Source organism: Sparus aurata, unplaced genomic scaffold (genome assembly GCF_900880675.1).
Source record: "Sparus aurata unplaced genomic scaffold, fSpaAur1.1, whole genome shotgun sequence".
NCBI classification, from domain to species: Eukaryota; Metazoa; Chordata; class Actinopteri; order Spariformes; family Sparidae; genus Sparus; species Sparus aurata.
In genome coordinates, this window is record NW_022045108.1 from 1 (window position 1) to 13,606 (window position 13,606).

At 50.8% G+C, this 13,606-nt stretch overlaps 1 protein-coding gene across 2 annotated transcripts; it reads right to left on the reverse strand.

Moving 5' to 3' along the window:
• Nucleotides 1–272: 272 nt before the first annotated feature.
• Nucleotides 273–13,229, reverse strand: LOC115577667 (acidic leucine-rich nuclear phosphoprotein 32 family member E-like). Of its 2 annotated transcripts, none has more exons than XM_030410573.1 (7): nt 13,049–13,229; nt 7,070–7,219; nt 5,502–5,624; nt 5,229–5,391; nt 5,057–5,148; nt 4,138–4,183; nt 273–4,045 (listed from the first exon to the last, which is right to left on the reverse strand). In XM_030410573.1, exons 1-7 carry the CDS (start codon nt 13,100–13,102, stop codon nt 3,957–3,959), a joined length of 717 nt encoding a protein of 238 aa, XP_030266433.1. In that variant the 5' UTR covers nt 13,103–13,229; the 3' UTR covers nt 273–3,956. The 2 variants fall into 2 exon arrangements, with proteins under 2 accessions (XP_030266433.1, XP_030266432.1); XM_030410572.1 differs by having other exon boundaries at nt 5,021–5,148.
• Nucleotides 13,230–13,606: the final 377 nt, after the last annotated feature.

Consider the following 13,606-nt stretch of genomic DNA (forward strand, 5'->3'; position numbering starts at 1 on the left):
ATGAGACATTCAGTTGTTTCAGGTGAACAGTACTCGAGTAAATGTACTCGAGTATCAAAAGGAAACTAACCTGTCCAGTGAAGCTGCAGGTGAAGCTGCAGGTGAGGCTGCAGGTGAGGCTGCAGGTGAGGCTGCCAGGTGAGGCTGCAGGTAGCTGGGGCAGGATGACCCTGCTCCTCACAGGTGCTGAGCTCGGTGGGTCCGACAGGTTCAGGTGAGTTTTAATGGATCTCTGTGTGACTCAGGTGAGCGTCAAACATCAACACGACTCGTTCCTTTGAAACTTTAATTGAAAACCCTCGACATGTTCTTGTTACACCACACAAAAAGTCAAACACAGTTTTTCCCCACAGACAGATGATGGAGGGAAGTAACAGCTGGGGTCAAAGGTCAAAGACGGGTCAACTATCACCTGGCTGCAGAAAAACAACAAAAACATCTGTAAAATTATTTAATTCATTAAAAACAATAAAAACAAACCTGAAACTGAGCTGAGAGTCTATTTACAATATTGCCTTAAAACCAGAGTTAAACTGACCTCAGCAGGTCTGACAGACGACCTTTGACCTTTACACTCTTAAACACAACGCAGCGTGTTCAGCAGCGCCACGACGCGTCATCACACCCTCAGAGCGCCGACCACTGACCGCCACCTCAACTCAGCTGCTCGGTGGATTCGTTAAACACATGGGTTGAACCAATCAGTGTCGTCTGAGGAACTGCTGTGGGCGTGGCTTAGATGTGGCGACCAGCGAGAGAAGCGCCTGTTTGTCTGGAGAACAACATGGCGGCTCCTCCAGTGGTTCGTACAGCTGTTGTAGTTTATTTCATTAAAGAAGAGCAAAGAACCACAGTAAACACAGGAGGTTCATCCAATCAGCTGCCAGGTATTCTTTGAACATGGCCGCCATTTTCTAAACTTATTTCGAGCCAATCACAGGCGACGACAGGGTAGGAGAACATGTAAATATTAAAGCAGCTGGTTGGTGGATTCTTGTTTGACTTCAGTTTCATCTCACTCAAGTTTCTCATTTTAAATTCAATTAGAAACCTTTGTGAGCTCCGATAACTGTGACGGACACAGAGGCGCCCGCAGGTCAAACAAACATGGCCGCCTCGTCTCAGCTACGGTCCGTCGTTAGCGCTGATTAAACTCAAATCTAACAGACAGTATTTAACAGTCACATGATCAACTCAACCTTCTTCAGTGAATACAAAACAAATCTTCCGGCTCCGACTGAACCTCCAGGTGAGTCAGACTCTGAAGACGCTGCGTCGTTTTTAAGAGTGTAAACGAGAGAAAAGCTAAAAGTTTACAGCAGTTTAGTTCAAAGTCAGATCTGTACAGATTCTGCTGCTTCACCAGGACCAACACGCCGCCTGCAGGAGATAAATTTACACAAACCTGAACGTTTACTTTTTTCCTTCATGATTGGATCATTTTTTCTACTTAACGTTGTTTTTTGATAGTTAATAATCATATTAACTGATTTATTTCCTGTCAGTCAGGTTTGGTCCGGTTTAAAACAACTAGAGGAAGTAAAAAGTAAAAAGTTGCCGCCTGCCTGGCTGCAGAATCCCACGCAGAGCAGCAACACCTGAATCAGACGCGACAGGTGTGTCCTGTTCAGGCTCCGCCTCCTTGATAGAATGACTGCAGTACTCGGTTTCCCATAATCCACTGCACACCTGTCACTAAGATGCGTTCAGGTGCTCTGTCAGCTCATTTAGCCAGAGGTGAATCAGAGAATCATTAAGTATAATTATTTGATTTAAAGATGTTGAGCAGTGAAACGTTTCGCTGTCAAAGATCTCACACTGGATCTACACTTTATTTAAAGGCTTCAAGGTAAAAAGTGTTGAGAGCAGTTTTCATCTGAATGAGCTGGTAAACTTGTATATTTCTGACTGGAGGAGCACCTGAACGCACCACAACCTTTAATGTACATGAAGGTGTCCTGTGAGGAGGAGGCGGAGCCTGAAGTGTGACACGGCGGCGGTCCGGACATCACGAGGGGACGGGCAGTTTGAGGACGAGCCGCTCGCTTTCACATCAAACTAAAAAACAGAGAGAGCTGCTGATCAGGACAAAAACGGGTCGCTGACAACTCAAAAAAACAAACACGTCAGAACTAAGATTTCCTCCCACCCGCCCCCTAATCTTCCCTGGAAAACCCCTACAACAAATCAAACACACACTGGGAATATCATGGTATCGTTCTCTCTACAGCAGGCGAGACGGGGCAGAGACAGCAGAGTCAATGTGATCACTATTCGTCCAGTTCAGGTCCGACTAAAGGGTTCCGACTGACGGAGGAGGCTGAACGGAAACATGTGACGTCCCTGATTGGGTGTTAGAGGTCCTGAAGGGGGCGCTGTCCTCTCCTGGTAGAGCCCACACACAGATATGGCTGCAGGAAGAACCGGGTCCTGATCCTCTGGAGTCCTGAACGACCGGAGAACTTTTAAAGGTGGAGATCAGATTGGATGGACTGGTGATATGATGGAGGCTCTCCTGAGAACGCTGACACTTCCTGTCGGCCATGTTGGAGGTTACACTGTAAAAAGTGGAGCTGGAGCCGCTGAGCAGAAGGAAGCTCCTGATGTGAGAGGGTTCTGCTTCACTGAACTCTGAGGACAACTCTGGACTTTGGTGGTTTTGAAGCTCCGCTCGCAGGTGTTTCAGAGAGAGGTGCATTCTGGGAAACTCTGGAGGTTTGGACGGCAGCTCCGGCTCGTATGAAAGCAAATCAAAGGAATATTCCGGTCCAGACTAGAAGACTTCAGCACACCTTTCTGATCAGCACTGTTGGACTTGTGATCTCAGAGCTGGTTCACGGGTTCTAACGTGACTCCAGACTGAATCCAACGATCCAGATCCACTAACGTCAGAGGAGGGCCGGGTTCCCAATCTGATGGAGGAACTGGAGCCTCCACTATAAATGTTACGGTTTACAATAAAAATCATTGTTATTATAAATGATTGTGAGCTGATCTGTGTAGAGAAACAACAGATAATAAATATAAAAATCTAAAGATAAAACTTGAAATCTTCTGAGATGAACAACAGCCAGTAGACCCGTTCTTCATCTGCGTCCATGATCTCACATGGATTCATTCAAATCATTAACTACTCATCAATCACCAGAATTAACTTTAGCAGCTAGCAAACCACACACACAGCTGGGGCTAGCTGGTTAGCATGCTAGCTCATTTCTGGATGTTTTCAAACAGAACTGACGTACTGCACCTTTAAAGAAACGATCTCTGGATAAACGACTGATTTAATTAGGATGATCTGGTAACTACGGTAACACACGGATCAAATCAACTGTACGTTGATGTTTGTGCATTTTATCAGATTTTGAAACGTATCGACCAATCAGATGGTGGCAGAAGTGTTTTAGTCTGGACCGGCCTGTGAGGACGCTCGTCAGTTCAGCAGCTGACGGTGTTCAACGCTTCCAGGCGTGAAAGTCGCCTGATTATTCTGAGCCTCGATCATCGCCAGCCTGACGCGAGCGTGAAGAGACGACTGCCGCAAGAACGCCAGAGTCTGTCCAATGGTGAGTTAGTGATGTCATATAGGAAGTCAGTCCGCAGCAGGTGGAGTTTGAGTTCAGTCAGGAGCCGCTCAGAGTGTCGGGGTGGAGGATGTGGAGAGGAGACGGACAGACGGAGACGCTGATTCTGAACCTGGTTTTAAAGGGAAACGTGGTGAATCTTCAGCTGAGAACAGCTGGAGTTCTGATAAAATCTTCTGCTCTGGTTCTTATATATTCTCTAAAAATAAAGACGTGAGATTCTATGACAGACTGAAACAAACTAGCTCCGATCACACTGTTCCTGTTGCTGCTGTTGCTGTCCCTGCTGTTGGTTGTCTGGCGGAGGTCGGGTCCGGAGGAGACGGACAGAAACAGGACAGGACGACACACAGACCACGGCCGGAGAGACGACTAGTCGTCGTCGTCATCGTCGTCGTCATCCTCGCCTTCGTCGTCCACGTCTCTCTTCCTCTTCTGTCCCTGAACGCCCGCTTGATCTTCTGCACGGAGAGAAAGAGACAGAAGTGACCAATCAGAGGAGGCGACAGGATTCTGACCACTGACACCAAGAGTCCCATGATGCTTCACTCACCTTCCTCCTCCTCCTCTGCATAGTCGTCCTCATCATCGTCATCCTCCTGAGACGATAGAAGAAGACCGACAGTCATTAATTTCAAAATAAGAGCCAGCTATTAGAAGCAGCTACTTTCTGATTGGACGACACGACGAAGCACTAACACTACGCATCACGTCTACGCCACGGTGACCAGGCTGACCGCCATCAGACCGACTCTGACAGGCTGTTGTCAGAAACACACGCCGTTTTCCAGCCAACATAAATATAGAATGTAAATTATAGAAAAGTTTATGAAAATTATAATTGTCCTTTACGAAAAGAAGAACACCAATAAAAACATGGTGGTGGGATAAATATTAAATAAATATTCTATATTCAAACTATCAAATGTATAAAGATAAACAAAGATCTCTTAAAAGAAAGTTTTGATTTAAATGATTTAAATTGAGGAGAAAAACCAGCAGAAGAAGAAAAGAAGTTTTAGGCTGATGAGAGCCAAATGAAGCGGACAGACGACTTCCTGTTACCAACATCTGTCCTCAGAGGCGGCCATTTTGGTGCTGAACCTGGTCGAGAACACGGTCACAGCTGATGTCACACCTGAGGTCAACCCGTGAGCCCGGCTCAGATCCGAGCAGGAGAGTCACAGAACCACTTCTCTATGATTGTAGATGTTAACTGTGTTTGTGTGTCGTCAGTCAGACTGACCTGCCTGCTCAGTCGCGTCCTCACATCCAGTTTACAAAACCTAAACAGTAACTCATAAAGAGGCTCTAACATAGTGGACAGTAAACTGTGACTCTCTCTGCTGAGGACAGGTGCATCATGGGAAGCTGAGGCCTGCCTGCGTCTGAGCCGGCTGTGGGTTGACCTGCAGGCCGAAGCCTGAGTTGCCCACCTGATTGCCCCGGTTCACTTGAAAGCCCAGCCCCACCTCTCCTCCCTCTGAGCCGTCCTCATCCTCCTCTTCATCGTCCTCGTCGTCGTAGTCGCCGGTCGCCCCCGCCCCGTCCTCGCCATCCTCGTCTGGAGACACAGAGGACACGTTCAGAGAGAGCAGGAGGGTCACGGCCGCGGTCAGGCCGACTCCTCAGCTGAACACTCACCTTCGTCGTCGGCCTCGGAGTCGGGCGCCTCGTTGTCCTCCTGGTCGAAGCCGTCCAGGTAGGTCACCTGAGGCAGCAGCTCGAACACGCTCTCCCTGTAGTCCTCCAGAGACGTGATCTCACAGTTGAACAGGTCCAGACTCTGCAGGCTCTTCAGGTTTTGCTGCACAAAGAAATATCGTGTTAGCAGCTACAAACCGTGTGTGTGTGTGTGTGTGTGTGTGTGTGTGTGTGTGTGTGTGTGTGTGTGTGTGTGTGTGTGTGTTTTCTGACCAGCGCCTCCACGTTGCTCAGCTCTTTGATCTTGTTCCCGCTCAGGTTGAGGTAGGTCAGGTTGGGACATTTCTCTGACAGAGTCTCCAGAGAACCAGACAGGTTGTTGTCACTCAGCTCCAACTGGTCAACAAACAAAACATCAGCAGGTAAACATCAGCAGGTAAACAGCAGCAGGTAAACGGCAGCAGGTAAACATCAGCAGGTAAACGGCAGCAGGTAAACATCAGCAGGTAAGCAGCAGCAGGTAAGCAGCAGCAGGTAAACATCAGCAGGTAAACATCAGCAGGTAAACATCAGCAGGTAAACGGCAGCAGGTAAACGTCAGCAGGTAAACGTCAGCAGGTAAGCAGCAGCAGGTAAACGGCAGCAGGTAAACGGCAGCAGGTAGACATCAGCAGGTAAACGGCAGCAGGTAAGCAGCTGCAGGTAGACAGCAGCAGGTAAACGGCAGCAGGTAAACGTCAGCAGGTAAGCAGCAGCAGGTAAACGGCAGCAGGTAAGCAGCTGCAGGTAGACAGCAGCAGGTAAACGGCAGCAGGTAAACGTCAGCAGGTAAGCAGCAGCAGGTAAACAGCAGCAGGTAAGCAGCAGCAGGTAAACAGCAGCAGGTAAGCAGCAGCAGGTAAACAGCAGCAGGTAAGCAGCAGCAGGTAAACGGCAGCAGGTAAACGGCAGCAGGTAAGCAGCAGCAGGTAAACGGCAGCAGGTAAGCAGCAGCAGGTAAACAGCAGCAGGTAAGCAGCAGCAGGTAAACGGCAGCAGGTAAACTGCAGCAGGTAAGCAGCAGCAGGTAAACGTCAGCAGGTAAGCAGCAGCAGGTAAACAGCAGCAGGTAAGCAGCAGCAGGTAAACAGCAGCAGGTAAGCAGCAGCAGGTAAACAGCAGCAGGTAAGCAGCAGCAGGTAAACGGCAGCAGGTAAACGGCAGCAGGTAAACAGCAGCAGGCAAACATCAGCAGGTAAACGGCAGCAGGTAAACGGCAGCAGGTAAGCAGCAGCAGGTAAACATCAGCAGGTAAACAGCAGCAGGTAAACATCTAGAATAATCTAGTTATACACCTGAGCATGAAGTTGTTCTGCTGCAGTTTATCAGCTCAATTTGACTTAAATGTGAAAATGGAGTAAAAGAAAAATGTGGCCAACTTGCTCGATGCTAACATGCTAATGATGGTTCTGACAGAAAGCAGAACAAATGTTTTGTGTGTCGAGGTTTCATATAAAGCCAGGAGAGTGTGATGTGGAGCTGCTGCAGACTTCTGGAGGAATAATCAGAGGGCAACTCTTCCTCCATAGTCTTCATTAAAATTAGCCGTATTAGCTGTTAGCATCTCCTGTTTGCAGTGTGCCCCTGGATGTACAGACAGCCATCACTGGATCACTGTGATACTGAAGAAAACATGAAAACGTGAAGATCCTCAGTGGAGTTCTGAACTGTGAGTCTTCTCTAAATTCTAAGTGGGGTTTTGGACTTTTATTCTGGAGGGACATCAGAGATGATGACATCATCAGGAGGTGTCAGTCACAGAGAGGCACATCAGTGTGTGTGTGTGTGTGTGTGTGTGTTACCTTGCGTAGTTTGGGCAGTGAGGGCAGTTTAGCCAGCGAGCTCAGACCAACGTTGACCATACTGAGGAACTCGAGCTCCGTGAAGGCGTCTGTCAGACCTTCAACCTCCCCGTCTGCAGAGCGACTGTTATCAACCACCAGCTCTGCAATCTGACACACACACACACACAGACACACACACACAGACACACACACACACACAGACACACACACACACACAGACACACACACAGTTACACCCCTGTGACATGTGTAACATTTGAGGAGCTGCTGTTCTGCAGGGCGTTCCTGTGTTGTGTGATGACATCACAGCGCCGACCTGCTGCTCCTCTACAGTTCATATCAGGAAGACAAACTGAAGTGACTGAAGTTAGAACTGAAACAATCAATTAACTGAACAGATGATGGACAGAAACAACATCTGCTCATCTTGTCAGTCATTTGAGTCACCTGACCTGAAGGTGACCATCAGCTGCTTCTGTAAACTCATTTGTTGTTTCAGTTGTTCGGCGAGGAAACAGTCACAGAAAAGTCCTACCTGAGTGGAAGTAAAGCTTTTAAAGTAGTTTTAATCTCAGATATACGTACGTATACTGTATATTATGGCTCAACTGATTATAATAATTAAAACAGTTACTGCTCTGGTTAAATCTGCAAATAACTAAAGTCATCAAATAAGTAATGTGGAGGGAAAAGTGCCTCTGAGGTGTAGAGCTGCAGCTTTAAATTAAAAGTACATGACCTGACTAAATGTACTCGGTCACGTTCGCTGCTGCCTACAGACGCTGAAGGCTTTAATCAGTTATTCTAATCCTACAGAACAAGTTAATCAATAATTAAAGTAATCATCAGCTGCAGCTCACTGAGCTTCTTCACACTCACAGTGAAGGTACATGTGCCTTGACTGACAGGTGTCCCAGCCAATCACAATCCACCTGCTAAAGTCTCAAACTTCAACATCAGTACCTGTCCAGTACCGGTCCAGTACCTGTCTCTTTTTAGTTTCATTTAGTGTCAAAAGAAGAAAAAAAGGCAGCAGATGAGCACACCTGGAATGGTCCTGTGTTTAATATTCATCCTCATTATTAAGACGGCTCAGAGAGACAAAGAGCCACAGCAGAGCAGAAAACTGACTGAACAGAAACCGTGCTGTCACACCTGAGCTGTCACACACCTGGGCTGTCACACCTGAGCTGTAACACACCTGAGCTGTCACACCTGGGCTGTCACACCTGCACTGTCGCACACCTGGGCTGTAACACACCTGGGCTGTCACACACCTGAGCTGTCACACCTGAGCTGTCACACACCTGGGCTGTCACACCTGAGCTGTAACACACCTGAGCTGTAACACACCTGAGCTGTCGCACACCTGGGCTGTCACACACCTGAGCTGTCGCACACCTGGGCTGTCACACACCTGAGCTGTCACACCTGGGCTGTCACACACCTGGGCTGTCACACACCTGAGCTGTAACACACCTGAGCTGTAACACACCTGAGCTGTCACACCTGAGCTGTAACACACCTGAGCTGTCACACCTGGGCTGTCACACCTGAGCTGTAACACACCTGGGCTGTCATACCTGAGCTGTAACACACCTGAGCTGTCACACCTGAGCTGTAACACACCTGGGCTGTCACACCTGAGCTGTCGCACACCTGGGCTGTCACACCTGAACTGTCGCACACCTGAACTGTCGCACACCTGAGCTGTCGCACACCTGGGCTGTCGCACACCTGAGCTGTCGCACACCTGGGCTGTAGCACACCTGGGCTGTAGCACACCTAGGCTGTAACACACCTGGGCTGTCACACCTGGGCTGTCGCACACCTGAGCTGTAGCACACCTAGGCTGTAACACACCTGAGCTGTCGCACACCTGAGCTGTCGCACACCTGGGCTGTAGCACACCTGGGCTGTAGCACACCTGGGCTGTCACACGCCTGGGCTGTCACACGCCTGAGCTGTCACACGCCTGGGCTGTAACACGCCTGAGCTGTCACACGCCTGGGCTGTCACACACCTGGGCTGTCACACACCTGAGCTGTCACACGCCTGGGCTGTAGCACACCTGAGCTGTAACACACCTGGGCTGTAGCACACCTGAGCTGTAACACACCTGGGCTGTCGCACACCTGAGCTGTAACACACCTGGGCTGTAGCACACCTGAGCTGTAACACACCTGAGCTGTCACACGCCTGAGCTGTCACACGCCTGGGCTGTCACACACCTGGGCTGTCACACACCTGGGCTGTCACACACCTGAGCTGTCACACACCTGAGCTGTCACACGCCTGGGCTGTAGCACACCTGAGCTGTAACACACCTGAGCTGTAGCACACCTGAGCTGTAACACACCTGGGCTGTAGCACACCTGAGCTGTAACACACCTGGGCTGTAGCACACCTGAGCTGTAACACACCTGGGCTGTAGCACGCCTGAGCTGTAACACGCCTGGGCTGTAGCACGCCTGGGCTGTAGCACGCCTGGGCTGTAGCACACCTGGGCTGTCACACACCTGAGCTGTAACACACCTGGGCTGTAGCACACCTAGGCTGTAACACACCTGAGCTGTCGCACACCTGGGCTGTCGCACACCTGGGCTGTAGCACACCTGGGCTGTAGCACACCTGGGCTGTCACACCTGAGCTGTCACACGCCTGAGCTGTCACACACCTGGGCTGTAGCACACCTGGGCTGTCACACCTGAGCTGTCACACGCCTGAGCTGTCACACGCCTGGGCTGTAACACGCCTGAGCTGTAACACGCCTGGGCTGTCACACCTGAGCTGTCACACACCTGGGCTGTCACACACCTGAGCTGTCACACACCTGAGCTGTAGCACACCTGAGCTGTCACACACCTGAGCTGTCACACACCTGAGCTGTAGCACTGAACTTCTCTCATCGAAAAATCTGAAATTAACACAAACATCTTCTTCTGTAATAAGTTCTGTAAACATAGTTCACATTTCATCAGAACCGCTGATACGGATTTATCTGTGACAGTCCGTTATCATCCAATAAGAGCGAGCAGCAGGTGTATGTATAATATAATGTTCTGTTCGGTCCAGACCAGGCGTGTCTGCAGCTGCTGGGCTCATACATGTGTACATTTATTTTAGTGGATTTGTTCTGGCTGTCAGTGAGGGTGCAGGTGGTTCTGGAGGATTCTGGGTGATGTGGTGAAGGTGGAGGTGGTTCTGGGGGGTTTTGGAGGTTGTAGTGAGGGTGCAGATGGTTCTGGGTGTTGTGGTGAGGGTGCAGGTGGTTCTGCTAGGTTCTGGGTGTTGTGGTGAGGGTGCAGGTGGTTCTGGTGGGTTCTGGGTGTTGTGGTGAGGGTGCAGGTGGTTCTGGTGGGTTCTGGGTGTTGTGGTGAGGGTGCAGGTGGTTCTGGTGGGTTCTGGATGTTGTGGTGAGGGTGCAGGTGGTTCTGCTGGGTTCTGGGTGTTGTGGTGAGGGTGCAGGTGGTTCTGGTGGGTTATGGGTGTTGTGGTGAGGGTGCAGGTGGTTCTGGTGGGTTATGGGTGTTGTGGTGAGGGTGCAGGTGGTTCTGGTGGGTTCTGGAGGTTGTGGTGAGGGTGCAGGTGGTTCTGGATGTTGTGGTGAGGGTGCAGGTGGTTCTGCTAGGTTCTGGGTGTTGTGGTGAGGGTGCAGGTGGTTCTGCTGGGTTCTGGGTGTTGTGGTGAGGGTGCAGGTGGTTCTGGTGGGTTATGGGTGTTGTGGTGAGGGTGCAGGTGGTTCTGGTGGGTTCTGGAGGTTGTGGTGAGGGTGCAGGTGGTTCTGGTGGGTTCTGGAGGTTGTGGTGAGGGTGCAGGTGGTTCTGGTGGGTTCTGGAGGTTGTGGTGAGGGTGCAGGTGGTTCTGGTGGGTTCTGGAGGTTGTGGTGAGGGTGGGATGTCTCTTCCACATGATCAGAGTTTCCTGTGAACTACCTGCTAATCGGACCAAATTATTGATTGACTTTATTTAAGCTCTAATAAAGATTTGCTGTAAAACTAAAACATACCTCATGATAATGATTTTAAACTGTGGCTTAATTAAAAAGAGTAGATGCTTGATGTGAGCGTGCTGCTGTGAGGCGTCCGAATGTGGAGGACTTTGTTCAGACTGGTGGCCGCGTTTATTTCCCAGAGTTCCTCTGGTTCTCCGGCTTATATAACCAGCAGAGCCTCAGTGTAACAGAGCAGAGCTGCAGCCTGCAGCCATCACTGAGCCCAACAGCACCACCACTCTGTGTGTGGAGGGGAGGGGAGGGGGGGGGGGGGGTTAACCTACTATAATCTACAGGCACTGTGTGTGTGTGCGTGTGTGTGTGTGTGTGTGCGCGTGTGTGTGTGTGTGTGTGTGTGTGTGTGTGGTGTGTGTGTGTGTGTGTGTGTGTGTGTGTGTGTGTGTGTGTGTGTGTGTGTGTGTGTGTGTGTGGGGGGGGGGGGGCTTCTGAGCCTCCACACACCATCTGCCGGCGTCCCCCAATTCATAAAACATGACACCAGCTCGGTGACTGACTGACAGTCTGAAGTGAATTAAGTGTGAACGTGAGCTGCACGGTGTGTGTGTGTGTGTGTGTGTGTGTGTGTGTGTGTGTTGTTATTTAACTGAAGCGTGTTGGTTGGCAGCCGGTTATATAACTTAATCACACACACACACACACACACACACGGAGTGCCTCACACAGAGCGACGACACAATCTGAATTAAAACTGGTTCTCAGTCCGTTTCAGTGGATTTAAATCCAGATTACTCGACATATTCAGTTACATTCATTTTAATCCGAAGTGGCCGTCACGTGCTCAGACTACAGGCAGTAATCTGTGGTACTGACGTGTGTCGAGTAACGCCATTTTAACTCGTTACGCCGCTGTGATCCAAACAGACCCTGCTCGGTACTTCACCCTCCCACAGCACCGAGCCTCGGTGTACCGAGTCTGTTCGGTGTCGTTATAAAGGCGGTGCTGTGGTGGTGTTCGTCGGTATCAGCGCAGTTTCCATCCGAACCGCCGCTAATCCGCTTTCTGTAACGTTAAGCGGGTAACGCGTTACTCTGAGCACGAGCTCCCACTCAAAATGTCTCTGACCGACCTCAGTGCGCCCCACGACCGCCGCCGAGCACGACCGACACCGGGCACGACCGACACCGGGCACGGCCGCACGGAACCGTCGAGCAAAGCCTCGAAAAAGACGCTAACTGTAGTTCCGAGGCGGACTTAGTGAAGTGAAGTTTAACAAAATGTCGGAAGGTGAAGATATTTCCGTCCAAGTTTAAGCCGTTGGTGACTTAAAATGTCCGCTCGCAGAGAACGACGAAGCACCAACCGACGTCGTTGTTGTCGAGGTTAACACGCAGTGTTTTTCCGGGACGAAGCCCGCGGTGAGCTCCCAACACCCCGGTACACCCGCACAAACACCCGCGACCATTAAACACGCAGCAGCGGCGCATTAACGGACATTTAGTCTTTATTTATATCGTCTTCTCCGGGGAGGTCGAGTTTGTCCGGCGACTGATTAAAAGTTAAACTTGCGCCTCGTTAGTGCGTGAAGGCGTGTGAGATGAAGATTAATGGCTGAACTTGAAGAAACAGTTTGAATCGTATATTTATTTACGTTTACGTCTATAAAGTTCATCTTAATGGCGCTCTGATGCTAGAATGTGTCCGCGGAGCCTCCCTGACAGAAGGGATTTCACCGGGGAGGAGGAGGGGGCGGGCGGGCGGACGGAGCCGCGGAGATGCTTCCACATCCAGCCGGGAAAGCTGCTCTCCGCGCGGCCGCCGGTCGATGAAGCGAGAAGCGGCTCGACGAGAGCTCCCACCGACCGACTGACCGGCGGCTGACTCTCCGCCCGTGCTGTCGGTCCGCGGACCCCTGCATGTGATGAGCGAGCGGGGGGAGCAGCCAGCCAGGCTCCCTCCGCTCGCTCATCACCTCCCGGGCTATTTCAGGCAACAATTAGAATGTTATTAAAATGCGGCTCACCTCCGCCGGGCTCCTGTTCCGCAGCTCCAAGGTGATCCTCTTCTTCATGTCCATGTCGAGACGTTTCCTCTGCGGGCGGTGAACAGTTGATAAAGTCCCGGGGATCAGAGCGGGCGCTGCTCTCCTCTGATGGCCACAGTTTGCCTACTGATCCTCCATGATACCTCGCGCCCTACCCCCTCCCTGGCGGCCCCGCCCCCCGACACACAGGGTTGGCCGCGTGCCACTTTGCCGCCGCTGATTGGACGGTGGGCACGTCACTCAGGACTGATCGGCCATAATCCAGCAGCGGGGCGGTAATATCCCCCCGCAGCCAGCGGCAGCCTGTCAGGGCCTCATGGGAGCTGTAGTTGATAAATATCATGACATTAATCGATATTTATGCATTAAAATGACGAAGTCTGCCGAGTTCATCGTCCAGGTGAGCTGCAGGTGGACGCAGACGACAGCTACACACAGTGACGCGACAGCAGCGCGGGGAGGATGTTCCTCCGCCACCCGGCCGGATTAACAAAGCATCAATCTGATCGACCATAATCTGAATCTGAAGCCTCAAAA

Bases quoted from the DNA above. Each gene is read 5' to 3' on its own strand.
- LOC115577667 (XM_030410572.1), bottom strand. From the start codon at position 13,102: ATGGACATGAAGAAGAGGATCACCTTGGAGCTGCGGAACAGGAGCCCG. The intron at 5,392-5,501 runs GTCAGAAAACAC...TTCTTTGTGCAG, and splicing joins TGAGCAACGTGGAGGCGCTG to CAAAACCTGAAGAGCCTGCA. The intron at 4,184-5,020 runs GTGGGCAACTCA...CTATCGTCTCAG, and splicing joins AAGTGAACCGGGGCAATCAG to GAGGATGACGATGATGAGGA.